General features: G+C 36.5%; 1 protein-coding gene across 4 annotated transcripts in view; it reads right to left on the reverse strand.

The window, feature by feature from the left end:
- Nucleotides 1-15,703, reverse strand: part of LOC133519203 (uncharacterized) — a 140,491-nt gene that overhangs the window by 5,256 nt on the left and 119,532 nt on the right. For all 4 annotated transcript variants that reach the window (XM_061853194.1, XM_061853193.1, XM_061853191.1 and 1 more), the window contains 2 exons: nucleotides 2,199-2,336; nucleotides 110-808 (listed from right to left, as the gene is read on the reverse strand). In XM_061853194.1, coding sequence (XP_061709178.1) covers nucleotides 110-808; nucleotides 2,199-2,336 — 837 coding nt within the window. The remainder of the gene's footprint in view (nucleotides 1-109; nucleotides 809-2,198; nucleotides 2,337-15,703) is intronic.

The raw sequence follows: 15,703 nt of genomic DNA on the forward strand, positions 1-15,703 counted from the left end.
AAGTATTGAGTGCAACCCATGTATCCCATATTCTAAAGTAAAATGGCATCACTTACAAAATTATTTCCTTCCACCGCATGCATACCCTAGGTTAGTTGTTTTGACTTACCATCAGGGTTGACATTTACTGGGTAGTTTTTAGTGGTCGTGTCATCTCTATCACGCCACGTAGGCAGCGTCGGTGACACCCTTGTGTTATAGACAGAGCTCTGCGTGGTAGATTGCATTTTTTCAGCATCTTCAATTCCGATTCCAAAGAGCTTTGAATGGCCCGAGGTGAAGTTGGTTTTCGCTGGACCTTGGATGTAGAATTCTTGCATTTCAGGAGGCAAAACAGGTCCTAAATTAGCAGTCTTAACAGGCCAAGGTAACAGGCCAAGTAAAGGTTTGTACGCGAGATCATCTACTTTTTGAGGAGTTATTTTGTCACTGTGAATAGTGTACAGATTGTTGACCATCGCTTCGCTAGCGTCCTCGGTGCTAGTGGTGGTTGTGGTGGTGGTGGTGGTAACACCTTCGCCGTCTTTGAAGTAAATAGCCAAAGGTTTCTCTGGTTTCTGGGTGATGTGAGGTTTCAACGTGGAGTCAGCGGGAAGCTGATTTATTTTATGTAATACTTTCGGTGATCTTAAATTCTCCGTGTCGGCATTTTCGTTTCCATATTGTACCTCTGGTGTCAGGTGGGTAGGGAACACTGGAGGAATGGGCAGTTTCGTTTGCTTATCAGTAATTGTACTGATCACAGCCTGCAATTCTTCATTTTTATTGTGGTCTGCATCGTAAAAATCTATTTCCGGCGGTCTCGTGTCTGTAAGTAGGCATTTATTATTTCGAAACTTTAATGAAATCTACTTGACAAGAAAACACGAACATATAATAGACGAAACGGTAGTATTACTTCCGTTGGTTATTCTCAATTTTAACCTTTTTGACGCCAATGACGAATATATGCACACCGTAGGTCCAATGCCGAAAACGGATTAATCCGCCATAGATAGACCTACGTGCATATGTATAAAGTTCAATTTCAATTTTGACATTTCGGTGACTTTTTTTTATGTTAGAGGAGGCAAACGAGCAGACGGATCACCTAATGGTGAGCGATTACCGCCGCCCATGGACACCTGCAACACCTGCAACGTGGCGTCCGAGTGACAGTTTTTATGTTTGACACGGCGTCGAAAAGGTTAATAATGTGTAAAATAATTACCGTGGTGCCAGGAAAACAAAGTTTATGGATATTTAATCAAAGAGAGTACCAAATTTTATAGCTACATAGTGTTATTGCCACTATCAATTATCCCAAACACTTATAAAAGCGACTAAAAGTGAACAAAAACAATTATATAAAAGTAAGTAACGTGATGCTTGCAGACAGTCCGATTCAGTATCCCAGTGCTTTCTAAAATGAATCGACGATAAGTGCAAATTTAAATAAAGACAAAACCAAAAGATATTTATATGATTTATGAACGAAGACCTAAATAATCTACACGCGTGACGTAAGTAGGTAATGTATATAATTGTGCTGTGTACATTTATTATTGTAGTTTTATATAGACCATTTTGTTCTAGTCTAATAGATATGTCTGCTGCTAACTGTACCTACTTTATGATCTTATTGACGGTTAACTATACCCCATTTCATTTACCATGACGGGATTCCACTTGAGACTGTCAGTAGTGACAACAAAAGATACCCGGCAAACTTTATTGCGGCGTCGTGTCTTACATGTAACTGTCTTGATCCTTTTGTGTAATTATTTAACCAGACGCTGGCTTTGAAGAACAGAGCTCGTAAAGCAATTGTTAAACAATAGATCAACATTATGGTTCTCTTTGTGTAGTTTTAAGTGGAATCCCGCCATAGTAAATGAAATGGGGTATACCACGACTCTTATTAGTAGACTGCGATCACCCTAAATTTACCCGGCTCGGCACTCTTCGCTGCGACAATAATTATGTATATGACTGCGCCATACACACTGCCTAACTTGGCGGGCGACTTAGCGTGATAGGACTCAATAAGTTTTTATTTAAATATGTAAGTAATATAATTTCATTTGTTCCGATGTCTGTAACACAATCTAACCCGTTTACCAGCGGCCATACGCAAATTGCCATCGTTTTAGTAGATATAAAGAAATTATCTTTAAAGATCCCTCCGATTTGCACCTTTGTTAGGTATTCTTACTTACCAGTTGGCACTTTAGTATTTAGTTTCTTAGGCTCCGGTGGCTTATAGACGTGGTCGTGGGCGCGGTGCGTGTCGGCCACCGCCACGTTCGACTCCCAGTACGTCGCGTTTATCATCTCTGGTCCCGTCTGGAAGTTATCTGCAATAAAAAAAAATATAACGGTAAATTTTTACACAGTGGATTATAGGCTCCGAAGCAAAAGCGGGGGAGTCATTTGGTAACGCAACGGCGAAAGAAACCTTTATGCAATGGAACGGAAAATGATGTCATTAAATAATCCTGAAGCCTGCGCTCATGAGTTAACACGATAATAATCAATATCGCGAGCCAGCCTGGAGTAGTAAATAATATAAACAGTAACCAAACTTGACAACTTTATATAAACAAAAAAAATCTTCATCAGACTGACTAAATAAGCGACGACAGTAGCATAGAAATATTTTATACGAAAACCGCGTGTAACAGTTATTTTGAAATTAAAATTATTCATCCGAATAGTAGAACTCATAAACAATTTTAAACTCCATAGTGCGTAACATGTTTGCCGCGGAATGGATATTATATTTTATGGCGGTTAGTAAAAATGTCTACAAATTGCCAAATTAAATCAAGAAAGTATGTGCAAATTACCCTTTGACATCTTCGTCTAACTAGAATGCGTGACATAAGCAGACACAACGAATAAAAATTGAGGCTTACGAGGAATTTATTTATATTATTAACCCATTTCTTAATTTCCGGTTTAAAACAAATTTTATTTAATGACTCAGGATTCTCATGAAGTAGATTGCGTTTTTTGTTATCAAATAATCGACATGTGAGAGAAGTTCTGTAGATAGGAGAAGTGTTCATCTAACCAACAAATAACAATTTAAACGAACAATGGCATATGGAGCAGATGGGTATACAGATACTGTATCTAATATCGCTTTTGTGCAAACAGCCATTGAACGCTCGCAACATGACGTAACAAGGGAGGAAGCCGTTGGGAGAAGCACCCACTCGGCGGAGACGCAAAATCGGTGAAAGCGGGGTTCAAGATGTCACGGCACACCTCAGCCTGCTATCGGACATTAATCCTTATCTCTGTTGCACAACAACATACCTACATAATACAAATACGTGCATATATCAACTATTAATCAACTCCTTTGAAGTTAGCCTAGAGGAGAGGAGATTAATTGCTGAATTCAAAACGATGAATTCATGAATTGTGCGACGAGTTAATTTCTCTCGAGGTTGTATACATATGCGTGCCTTACCTACATGCATTGTACCGTGTCACATGTGAACTTAATTTTGATAATAAGTAGAACATGGTGCAATAGCTCTTTTGTTAGAGTTAACTACAAATGTGAACGTTTCCTAGTATTGCGTGAGATTGACCTTTTTTTAAAGTAGCAACTGGGTTAATTAAGAATGAATAACAAAAGATGTCTCTCCCTTTCCTTATAGATAATGATAGGTAGTTCATTTTCCAAGTAGACATATTACAATGCGCTTATGAACGTCAAATAAAGCTACGCCGGCCCTACATATCTGACCCGAGAAGATTTAAATCCCTCCTAAATTCTAGGAGGGTAACCCGATATGGGACCGGCAAGAAACTCGGCTTAAAATAGTTGAAATTAGAGCTACCTATTACCTATATGCTTTTGAAATGGTCTAGGTACTGTTTGCTTGGTCTGCTGTTCGCGACGTACTCGTAATAAATAGGTATTTTAAATCTACAACCAAGTTAACTTATTATTCACATACCTATTTATACATATTTGATTAGATACAAAATTTTCAAGACTACTTAATTTATGTACTTATATAAAATAGGTAAGTACGTGTTATGAATGTAGTAAATTGGAAACGAGACTACATAACCACTGGATGTCAGTCATTAGGCTAGATTATAATAATTATGCAATATTACTACCTTACTAGGTAGTTACCACCGCTGCGTACCCTGAGGAGTATATTCAGTTATTAGGGCAATTATGTCTCTGTGAAATATTAAGCAGGTGCAATTTCAAATATAAGTAGGTATCTGTCCCCACAGGCGTTACTCTACCAGTGTTTTAGACTACGAAAAATAAGGAGTCGATAATATGTCAGATATACCCGGATAAGATCCGATGGAGTATAAGATCGTATGATCGCAATTGCTACGAAAATAGTAGTTATTTTCCATCACTAGAAATACAATGTGTGACGCGGCGTCCGACGCCATTTGATCCCGCTCCTCTTGCTACAATCGTGTGTTACGAACGTTGAAAAAAAGAATAAAAAATGTATTTTTAAGGAAAAGACCGGAGTTTTTCAACGTATGCAACTTATTCTCCTTGCTTTAGAGTTCGAATTAGCAGTTAGTCCGATCTTAGTCCAAGAAGGAATTAGTTTGGTGTCTTGAAAAAAAATTAATTCAACTTTGAGTGTAGATTACTCCTGAACTATTTCATTAAGGTATCAAACATTTATAAATCATTTATAAAAAATATTCAATGTCTCCTTCTGACAAACTAAATGGGCGGAAGATATTATATAAGTAGGTATTATCATTATCAATAGCCCAATAAGTAGATTTCAATATGAGCAATCAGACTCTAGCAACATGCTAATTGACAATAGAATGGCTATTAACGTATTCATAAAAGTACTTAAGCCATAAAAGCAACATTTTGACAATAGTTATATCATAATAATGCGAAGTCAACGTTGACTTTAAAAGGATACAAAGGAAAGTCGCATCAAGGGTCACCGGGGGCACGCAATATAACGAAGCTGTCTTCAAGATGGACGTTTTACTTTTGCAAATTAGTTCTGGTGAAGGGGCAACTTTCTATATGAACAATTGCATTTATTTCACTGCATTGCAGTATAAGGCTGACCGCAGACACGCGGAATTTCGCGCAGATTTCTGTTACACAGAAATAACAGATGTTGAAAAACTGTCAGGCAGAATTCTGTCACTGTCATGCCGAGTCGATCTGCCACATATGGAAAAAATCCAAGCGGAAATTTGTCAGCTGTTTGATTTATAAACTGAACTACTACTACTACTTGTTGTGTTCCTGCCGGTGAGTAAGGTTGCCAGAGCTCAACGAGGGGGGGGGGGCGGGTTTAGGGTCGGCAACGCGCATGTAACTCCTCTGGAGTTGCAGGCGTACATAGGCTACGGAGACTGCTTACCATCAGGCGGGCCGTATGCTTGTTTGCCACCGACGTAGTATAAAGAAATAAATAAAAAAAAAACTAGGTAGGTACTTGATGCATTTACTCAGTCAGTTGTTGAAAATTTGACGCTTCTATCAAATTTCCGTTACCATAGACATTCTGCCGGGATTTTCGTCAACTATCCAGTGAGACTAAGAGCGTTTTCACATTGTCCGATCCGATATCGGATGTAGAATACTACATTCGCTTCTGCAGTATCACAGTATTCCGCAGTATTATGCATCCGATAATGTCGATCCGACAGGGGGTCCAACATGGTTCAAATTATCGGAAGTGCCTCTCCGATTTCGGATGTCGGAGGGTGCCTATGAGAAAAACAGCTATAGAGAGTGCCCTATGGCATCAAGTCCGCCTTTTTTGCATTAACATTTTTTTATCAATAAAGTTTCTTATATGAATTAAGTTAATAAATAAGTACAGAAAAACATATATTTTATAGATATTACTTCAATCCTATATACACGATGTGAAAACGAAAGAGTAAGACCAAGATATGTTGGCCGCGATTTTAATAGCAAGTGTTAAGTAAACGTCATAATTTCATAGAAGTTTGACGTTTAAAATAAATATTTCACTGTCTGTGCTCCGAAAATCGCTGCCAACTTATCGTTGTTTGACTCTAGGCGGCTCAGCTTAAGGACCCACACGGACTTAAACGGATCCTTTGCGTGTGCACCGAGAAAGTTACGTCAATTTATTATGAGATCAGAAGCTTAACATGGATGCTCTTAATTCAATGTTTATAATTTTATTGCCGTTGAAAATATTGCTTAATTAATTATTAAAATATATTCCTAACAAATTGAGCCTTGTCAACTTCGTATGATTATACTTAACGACAGCGATTATGTTTAAATGTATTTACCATTTTAACTAAATGCTGATCGATAAGACTTATGTTGGGAGTCCATCACCTGTTCTGATAAACTTAAATAGGAAAATTAGTTCAATATCTAGGGGAGACGGGGGGAATTGGAGACTACTAAGGAAAAATGAAGTTCAAAAGGAATAAAGTGTAAATGGAAATAAGCGCGTTTAAAAAAATTACACCCTAAATAACTTTCACGAATATACCTGCGTTTCTATTTTTAAAATAGCTATGCTATGAGTTATGTCAGGAAAACGACAAATGACATTCACTCTTCCTTTCTCATCCAGTTACGATGATCGCCTAGTAGCTTGCTTCCAGGAACTTTCAACCCAGCGCTAAATCACGCACACACCTCACGGAGGCCTATTCAGAAAGTAAGTTCTTGTTATCAAACGGTTATGGATATGATGTGTTCGCTGCCAACAGTGACATTTCTTTGACCAGATATGTCACATAAAATTGGTAATAATTGAACCGTAATGTGTTTTCTGTACAGTATGTTTGTCTATCTTGTTTTTCTTTTTCTTTTAATTGCTCAAAGGTTAACTGGAAGAGATCTCTTATAGGGATAAATTCGCCGCTGTACGTTGTAGATGTCTTTTGTACGTACATTACAGATATGGTCTGTCAGCTATCAACAGTGACATATCAAACATCGATCCCAGGTAGCAATTTTTCGTCGTCACGACGTCCATTCACGGTCATTTCAGACGTTAATGACGTCGCTACTTTCGTCGTACAGACGTTCGAAATGACGAACATATGTCATAGCCTCACGACGTCTCTAACGACGTCGTATTGGACGTCTAATAGTAACGTAATATGGACGTCTACCAACGTCGTTGGTAGGACGTCCAATAGTAACGTAATATGGACGTCTTCCAACGTCGTTGGTAGGACGTTCAATAGTAACGTAATATGGACGTCTTTTAACGTCGTTAGTAGGACGTCTTTTAGTAACGTAATATAGACGTCTTCCAACGTCGTTGGTAGGACGTTCAATAGTAACGTAATATGGACGTCTTTTAACGTCGTTAGTAGGACGTCTTTTAGTAACGTAATATAGACGTCTTCCAACGTCGTTGGTAGGACGTTCAATAGTAACGTAATATGGACGTCTTTTAACGTCGTTAGTAGGACGTCTTTTAGTAACGTATCTTGGACGTCTTCCAACGTCGTTGGTAGGACGTTCAATAGTAACGTAATATGGACGTCTTTTAACGTCGTTAGTAGGACGTCTTTTAGTAACGTAATATAGACGTCTCCTGTAGGGCAATTACGTAAAATTTCGTATGTACGTTGAGGCGATCCAAATGTAATTTTTCTACACAATGAATGACATTTGGATCGTCCTAACGTACGTACGCAGTATTACGTTATTACCCTGCTGTGATGTATGCAAGATACTACGACGTCTTCAAAAGAAGTCCTATTAACGACAAAATGACGTTCAATTGGCAAATACAATAGACGTCAATGGGACTTCAATTTAAGCCAGTTATCATTCGTTTATTGAAGATTCAATTGATATATTGCACATACGAAATATTTTGCCAATTCATTAACTAAACTCATTATCATTAAGCAACCGTTACATCCCAATGACGACTATTTGTCAATTGCATGCGACGCGATGCTGAACGGGGGCAAGAAAAATAAAAAAACCCCAAATGTACATCAAGGAACTAGTAGTTTAATAATAACATATAAACTACATATTAACAAGGTACTATTTAAGTATTTTAAGAGGCCAGTCAAATCGTCTTAATACCTTTATTTGATCCTAAATTTGTGTAATCCGAGTTTGCTCCATTCCAGAAGTTGTAGAACTTTTTTTGCTATTTTTAAGTTTTTTTCTTGTAGTTCAAAAACGGTACGTCCGACGGAAAATTTGATCTAGTCACGATAACAAATTACATCTGAGGATCCCAAAGATACCCTTATATGAATTCGTAGTCAAAGATTGTAACACGGCCGCCACTTTGAATTTCTTCTAAAATCCGAATTTGTTTTCACCAGAGTCTGATCCACAACAAGCTTGCTGGTAGTGACATTGTAATTGATGGTGGGTTCCTTCTACATCGAATGGTTTTGCACACGCCCGGAGACGTAGTTCTGCAAATGGCTTCTTGTCTGATCTTTTACCGTAAAAGTTGTACTTGCTTGCCATAGAGTCAGACAATGCAACTTTCATAACTCTAGATACTTTATTATTAACGCCCTGTCCACCAAGGCTCTTGAAGTAGGCTACCTGTAAATATTTCTTATTACAAAAACATTCACAAACTTAACTATACTGCAGATCATAAAATAACGGGTTGGTATTTCTCTGAAATCGTATAAAAACCAATTTGTCTGTGTACAATTCGTTGAGTGTCAATTTTTTGTACTATTTGATACCTGACATCGAAAAATTTGTACTTAACTTAAAATCTCTAAATATTGAAAATAAAGTGGTCAGCCATTCTGACGTCAGGTTGATAGGACCAAGTCCAGTTCCCCCTAGTTGTAGGGGTTAAATCGATAGAATCCAACTTTTGACAAAGATTTAGTACCTAATTTGTACCTTTCATAATTATTCTTCTTATTTTATTTTGCCTTACCATAAAAAAGTTACAGCTAGAATAAACTTTGCATGTGCACAGTGGCAGTCAATGTGAACCGGGCCAAAAAATTTTTTAAATTTAATTTTTTTTAAGGAGTTCGGTAAGTGGTTGTATATTTTAATTATATTACATATAGTAAGGGCTGGATGTAACTAGTTTTAGCTTTGAGAGGGGTAATTTAAAGTTTATTTAAGTTTCGATTGTTCCTTTTGATTGTCGCTGCTGTCGGAGTAAACAACTCTGCATGTTTTTTAACAAATTTGCATGATTCAAGGTTATATATTGACGGTAGAGTATTTGGAGTTTCTTGAAAAGAGGTCTGCACAATTCCATTTGATCAGTATTTGTTAATATTCGAACACATTTCTTTTTGAGAATGAAGATCTTATCTATGTCATTGCTATTCCCCCATAATACGAGACCATAAGTCATTCTTGAATACGCGTATGCATAGTATACAGAAAGGGCAGTTTGGAAGTCGGTCGCCCGTTTGAGATGTTGTAGTGCGTATATAAAGGAGGACAGCTTTTTGGACAGTTTCTGGATGTGCGATTTCCAGTTCATGTTAGTGTCTAGATCGATACCCAGTACAGTAGCTGAATCAACAGATTCCAATTTTATATATTTGTAATTAAAAATAATTGGTAATGCCGGTTTTTGGTAAGGTTTGAATTTATCTACCGAGTGAAACACCAGTAATTTTTTTCTGCCAACATATGAGCAGTGGCCGGAATTCTCATGGCAGTTTTAATTGTCATGAGGGACTTCTCATTTATCGACTTTCGATATAGCGATTTCGATACAATGTATTGGTACCTACATCATATTAAAAAAAATTAAAAGTAGAGGTAAATAACAAGCGATCTTAATAGTTTCACATTTAATTACTTCAGTTCTGTGTTTTAAATTAAATTACTTCTTTCACAGTAAAATATCCATTAACTATTATAACTTTTTAACATTTCGTGTTCTACGTTGTATCGATATATGTGTATCGGAAGTCGATAAATGAGAACTGCCACATGGTATCTGCATGAGGAAACAACTCAAGTTTGGTGTGTCTCAACAAAAAATGTTGTGTTTCACTCGGGAGAAAAATTGTTTAAACCTCGTGCCTTGAAACCCTCGCAATGCTTGGGTTGGTTACACAACTACTAACCCCTTGTAAAATTAATGTTTAAGCCAAAAATATTTACTTTTAAACTAATTTTCGGGCCCGGTTCACATTGACTGGCTGCACCACTTAAACCACTTTGCACGTGCAAAGTTTATTCTAGCTGTAACTTTTTTATGGTAAGTCAAAATAAAATAAGAATAATTATGAAAGGTACAAATTAGGTACTAAATCTTTGTCAAAAGATGGATTCGATATAACGCCTACAACTAGGGGAACTGGACTTGGTTCTGTCAACCTGACGTCAGAATGGCTGACCACTTCATTTACAATATTTATCGATTTTAAGTGAAGTACAATTTTTTTAATGTCAGGTACCAAGTACAAAAGAAACCGGCCAAGTGAAAGTTCGTTTAACTCGCGCACGGAGGGTTCCGTACAAACGTTCAATTATCACATGTTACTATAAACACGAAAGACTTTTGATCAGAAGTAAACTAATTGTAAGCATTATTATGTACAGCGCCATCTATCGGCAAATTGGCTATCTAATTTTCGCGACCTTAAATAATATGTACATTGGTTTTTCGGGGATAAATCTTTATCATGTGAACCGAATTGAACAATTTTTGTTTTATTTGAAAGAAAGTTTTTGAAATTTGTAATGTCATAGAAATTTCATGTATAATAAACACTTGTAAAGGGGGTTAAATTGCAAATAAAAATTTGAAATGTTTTTTGATAATTAAAAAAAAAGTTATCAAGATAAAGTAGTGACTATATTTTTCTTGTAAAGTTTACAATAATGTTAACGTTATGTAAAAATTTCATAATTTACAATTTGAGCTCTTTCAAACGATATCCCACTTGACCTAGTAACTGGACTTTGAAATGTATAGGGCATTTTCCACAATTAATAAAAATAAATTTAAAGAATAATACTTTCAAAGTGTTAGGGTTAGCGTTCTTCATGACTATTCCAAATTTCAAATCGATAGCTTAAGTAGTTCTCGAGATATTTATCAATGTGAGAGACGGACGGACGGACGGACAGACAGAGTGGCACCATAAGGGTTCCTTTAGTACTTTTATGGTAAGGAACCCTAAAAAGGTACTAAAACTTGGAGTAACATTCGTTATAAATATATGGTCCTGTTATCCTGACACTCGCTAAGAAACACATAGGTATTAAAACTTGGGTATTAAATTAAAAAACGTACTAGTTTGTACTTCATAAATAGTAGATTGGTATAAACGTACTTTGCTGCACAAATTTGTACGTACCTATTGCAATCATTAATGTCAAAACAATATATCAATCTATTTACATAAAATTATATGTCGCAAATAGAAAATTAAAAATCAATTACATTAATTGATAATCTGTACGGAAATTAAAGCAATGACTCTACATATTTTATCTTCGAAAAACTGAACTATCACAGAAAACGGAAACTTCCACCAACATTAGTAAGCTCTCGGTAAATCAAGAAATATTGCTTCCAGATACCATACCTCTAAGTACGTGACTTACCAATAGCAAAATCCACGTGGTTCTTAAAATAAATATATACGTACCAGTCTCACAAAAAACTCTTTGGATGGCGTATCGTTTCCATTTCTCATCCGGTGTTTTGGTATCCGCCAACACCTTTTCAAAAGTTTTAGATCCCTTGACGGGTGGCCAGAATACCTCCCGACGCCTTGGCGTAATCCACTGATTCTTTACAATAGATATTGATCCGCCGTCTTGATCACTGAATTGTATCACTGAGTATGTACTCATCACTGAGTATGTGTTTATCATGTGATAAAACTAAAATATACCTTTAAGAGTCTCGAATTGCACAGCACCCACGGATGCGATACAACACAACAGACCGGGCAAACGGAAAAGGAGGGAAACCATACATGACACATGACACTGCAATCAAAATGTCAGAATTTCGTTCCGTTCCAACTTCTGATGTTTCTAAAAATAACAATTTTAAGCTTGTTTTGGTGTTATTAATTATAAAATCTATAAAAAAAATACTGTATAACAACTTTAGAGTTACCGAAACAAACGGAAATGTTTTTTTTTACTTTATAAATATTTTACAATACAAGATTGACAAATTGGTATCAAGAAACGAAACGCGTTATTTTGTCGGTTACATACGTCTTGATAGTAACCCCAAATAGACGTCAATAGAACGTCAATTTTGTGACTAAAATGGTACGTCCTACTAACAGAGACCCCAAATAGATGTAAATTTCTATAAGAAGTTACTACGCTAATATTAAGAATCACGTTTAGTGAAACAGGGCAATAGCCGCGAAAATCGACGTTCGTCAATTGCGGGCATTTTTCTCTGTCACTCTAATGACGTCTTAGTGAGAGTAAAAGAGAAAGATCCCCTCAATTTGCGAATTTCGTTTTTTCGCGGTAGGCCTGCATATCTTTGACTCGTTGTTCGAAAATTAATAACGTTGTTGTGACGCCGCTGCAATCGCTGTTTCAACACGGCAGTGTTGCTAAGTCTCTTGTTTTTACAAAAGATTCCCCAATTACCATTATATTACAACCCCAATTAGACGTCAGTGACACGTCAATTTAATGACTTAAGAAGGTACGTCCTGATAGTGACCCCATACAGACGTCAGTAGAACGGCAATTTTGTGACTAAAAAAAACGTCCTTATAGTGACCCCAAATAGACGTCAGTGAAGCGTCCATTTTGTGACTAAGCTGGTATGTCCTGATAGTGACCCCAAATAAACGTCAATTTTAAAACAAAGAAAGTACGTCGTATTAGTGACCCCTAAATAGACGTCAGTAAAACGTCAAATTTGTGACTAAAAAGGTACGTCCTGATAGTGATCCCAAATAGACGTCTGTGAAGCGTAATTTTTGTGACAAAAAAAGTACGTCCCGATAGTGACCCCAAATAGACGTCAGTAGAACGTCAATTTTGTGTCAAAGAAAGTACGTCCTGATAGTGACCCCAAATAGACGTACGTGAAACGTCAATTTTGTGATAAAAAAAGTACGTCCTGATAGTGTCCCCAAATAGACGTCAGTAAAACGTCAAATCTGTGACTAAAAAGGTACGTCCTGATAGTGACCCCAAATAGACGTCAGTAAAACGTCAAACTTGTGACTAAAAAGGTACGTCCTGATAGTGACCCCATATAGACGTCAGTGAAACGTCAATTTTGTGACAAAGAAAGTACGTCCTGATAGTGACCCCAAATAGACGTCAGTGAAACGTCAATTTTGTGACAAAGAAAGTACGTCCTGATGGTGTCCCCAAATAGACGTCAGTAAAACGACAAATTTGTGACTAAAAAGGTACGTCCTGATAGTGACCCCAAATAGACGTCAGTAAAACGTCAAATTTGTGACTAAAAAGGTACGTCCTGATAGTGACCCCATATAGACGTCAGTGAAACGTCAATTTTGTGACAAAGAAAGTACGTCCTGATAGTGACCCCAAATAGACGTCAGTGAAACGGCAATTTTGTGTCCAAAATGGTACGTCCTAATAATGACCTTAAATAGACGTCAGTGAAACGTCTACTCTCGACGAATAGAGTACTGACCTTGTTATGACCTATAAATGACGTCAATTGTGCGTCACTGACGTCAGTTTGCTACCTGGGATATGTCACTGTTGATAGCTGACAGACCATATCTATAACCGGTTGATATCATAAGTTTTTGGCAAAAAAATCATTTTTGGTTCAAGCTTTTATCGCTGACTGTACTTTTCTTTCCACGGACAACTGATACTTATCGAGACAATTCTATCAACCCCAAACATAGGTGACACAGGTCTGATCAGCTCCATGTCATCATAATATTGCATTGTCATCCGATTTACATATGTATGCAAAATTTTAGCTCAATTGGAAATCGGGATGTGGGTCAATTTAGCTTCCAAGATTTGATCCATACTAACTAACATACTAACAGGGCAAGTTAAATAAAAGTTTGTACAAAAAAAACTATTTGAATAGGGCTCACATTATATTAGCATTACATAAAATCGGCGCTTCGTGCAGAGACGTCTCGGCCGCCGACAGCCTGTTCTTTGCCCCGGAACAGCCATTACAGCTATCAGACAAATATGGGATCATGCTCGGGGTAAATGAGTTGAGATGAGCAAATATTGCGAAAGTACACGCAACGAAAATAGTCATTTTTGTGGTTCAAACCCTATTCATTTTCATACGAATTATACTACATTATTCATTTAAAATTAGATAAGTAAATCATAATTTTATAAACATAACTTACAATATAAGTTATAATAGAAATAAAAAAAAATTTGATCGTGTGAGAATTGGTGAGAAGAGAAGAAGTTTCAATACCTATACATATATAGCTAATTGGCTATAGCAAAAAATGATCAATAATAAACGAATTAATTGGAGAACACGTCAGTAAAAAGTTATACTACATTATTCATTTAAAATTAGATAAGTAAATCATAATTTTATAAACATAACTTACAATACAAGAATAATAGAAAAAAAAAGTTAGATCGCGGAAAATCGGTTCAGCCGTTCAGAATCAGAATATCACGTATGGGTAAAGATTACGCGATCATATTATATCAATGCCAATTTAATTGGTGAGAAGAGAAGAAGTTTCAATACCTATACATATATAGCTAATTGGCTATAGCAATAAATGATCAATAATAATCGAATTAATTGGAGAACACGTCAGTAAAAAGATACATTAGTAGTTTTATGGCTTTAACATTTTCAGTTTTCCTGATAATAAAAGTCTATTAGAGGTAACTTTTTGATTGATTTATATGATACGAAAATATAAAAGTCTGATAACATAACATAACATAACAGAAAGTTGGTCAGCATGAAGTGTTCAATGACTAAATATCTATATAATTACTCGCACCTAATATACAGAGTGATTCATGAGCCGTGAGCAGGACTAAGCCTACACAATCAGTAAATGTTAATGAACCGTTCATCATCATATTTAAGTAAAACAATCTCGCTTTATTTCTGTTATTTAACTTTTTGGGAAGGACAAATTTGATAATCTACAATCATGGACACCCTACAACACTTAATTAAGAAAGATAAAACCTCTTTAACCGTTATGACAGCAGTTTGATTATGAAGAAAACAAAATGTCACACTTGAGTGAGATACGATTTTTCAAAAGTAACCAGACTCCGATGACATTTAATTTGTCACTTGTTATGGATAAAACAAAGAGGGTCACCATACATGGCGTAAATAAATGAAAACATTTTTTTTTAACAGTAAAAAATAAAAGAACGTTAATCTCACAAATACTGGTACGAAACAGTTGCTTATAACTTACTGAATGCTCAAGCTTGATCCTGCTCACGTCTCCTGAATCACCCTGTATACTTGTAGGTACCTAGGCAACCTACCGAACAATACATAATGTTTAGTGGGTAATCTTTCTTAGAGCAAAACAATATCTAGACAGTGGACATACATACTTTTTATGGGTATTAAACTTGCAATAAATTTGACTTGGCCGAAATAATGACGGAATAAGAAAACCATGAAAGACTCACTGAGGATGTACAAGATAAGAAGGTCGATAGCGCGAGGGTTCAGCTTATTACATGACGTGGAGCAGCAGCGACACGCAGATAATTACATGATGATAGTAGATGAGCAGGAGGAAATACACGAAG

Source organism: Cydia pomonella, chromosome 6 (genome assembly GCF_033807575.1).
Source record: "Cydia pomonella isolate Wapato2018A chromosome 6, ilCydPomo1, whole genome shotgun sequence".
Classification (NCBI taxonomy): domain Eukaryota; kingdom Metazoa; phylum Arthropoda; class Insecta; order Lepidoptera; family Tortricidae; genus Cydia; species Cydia pomonella.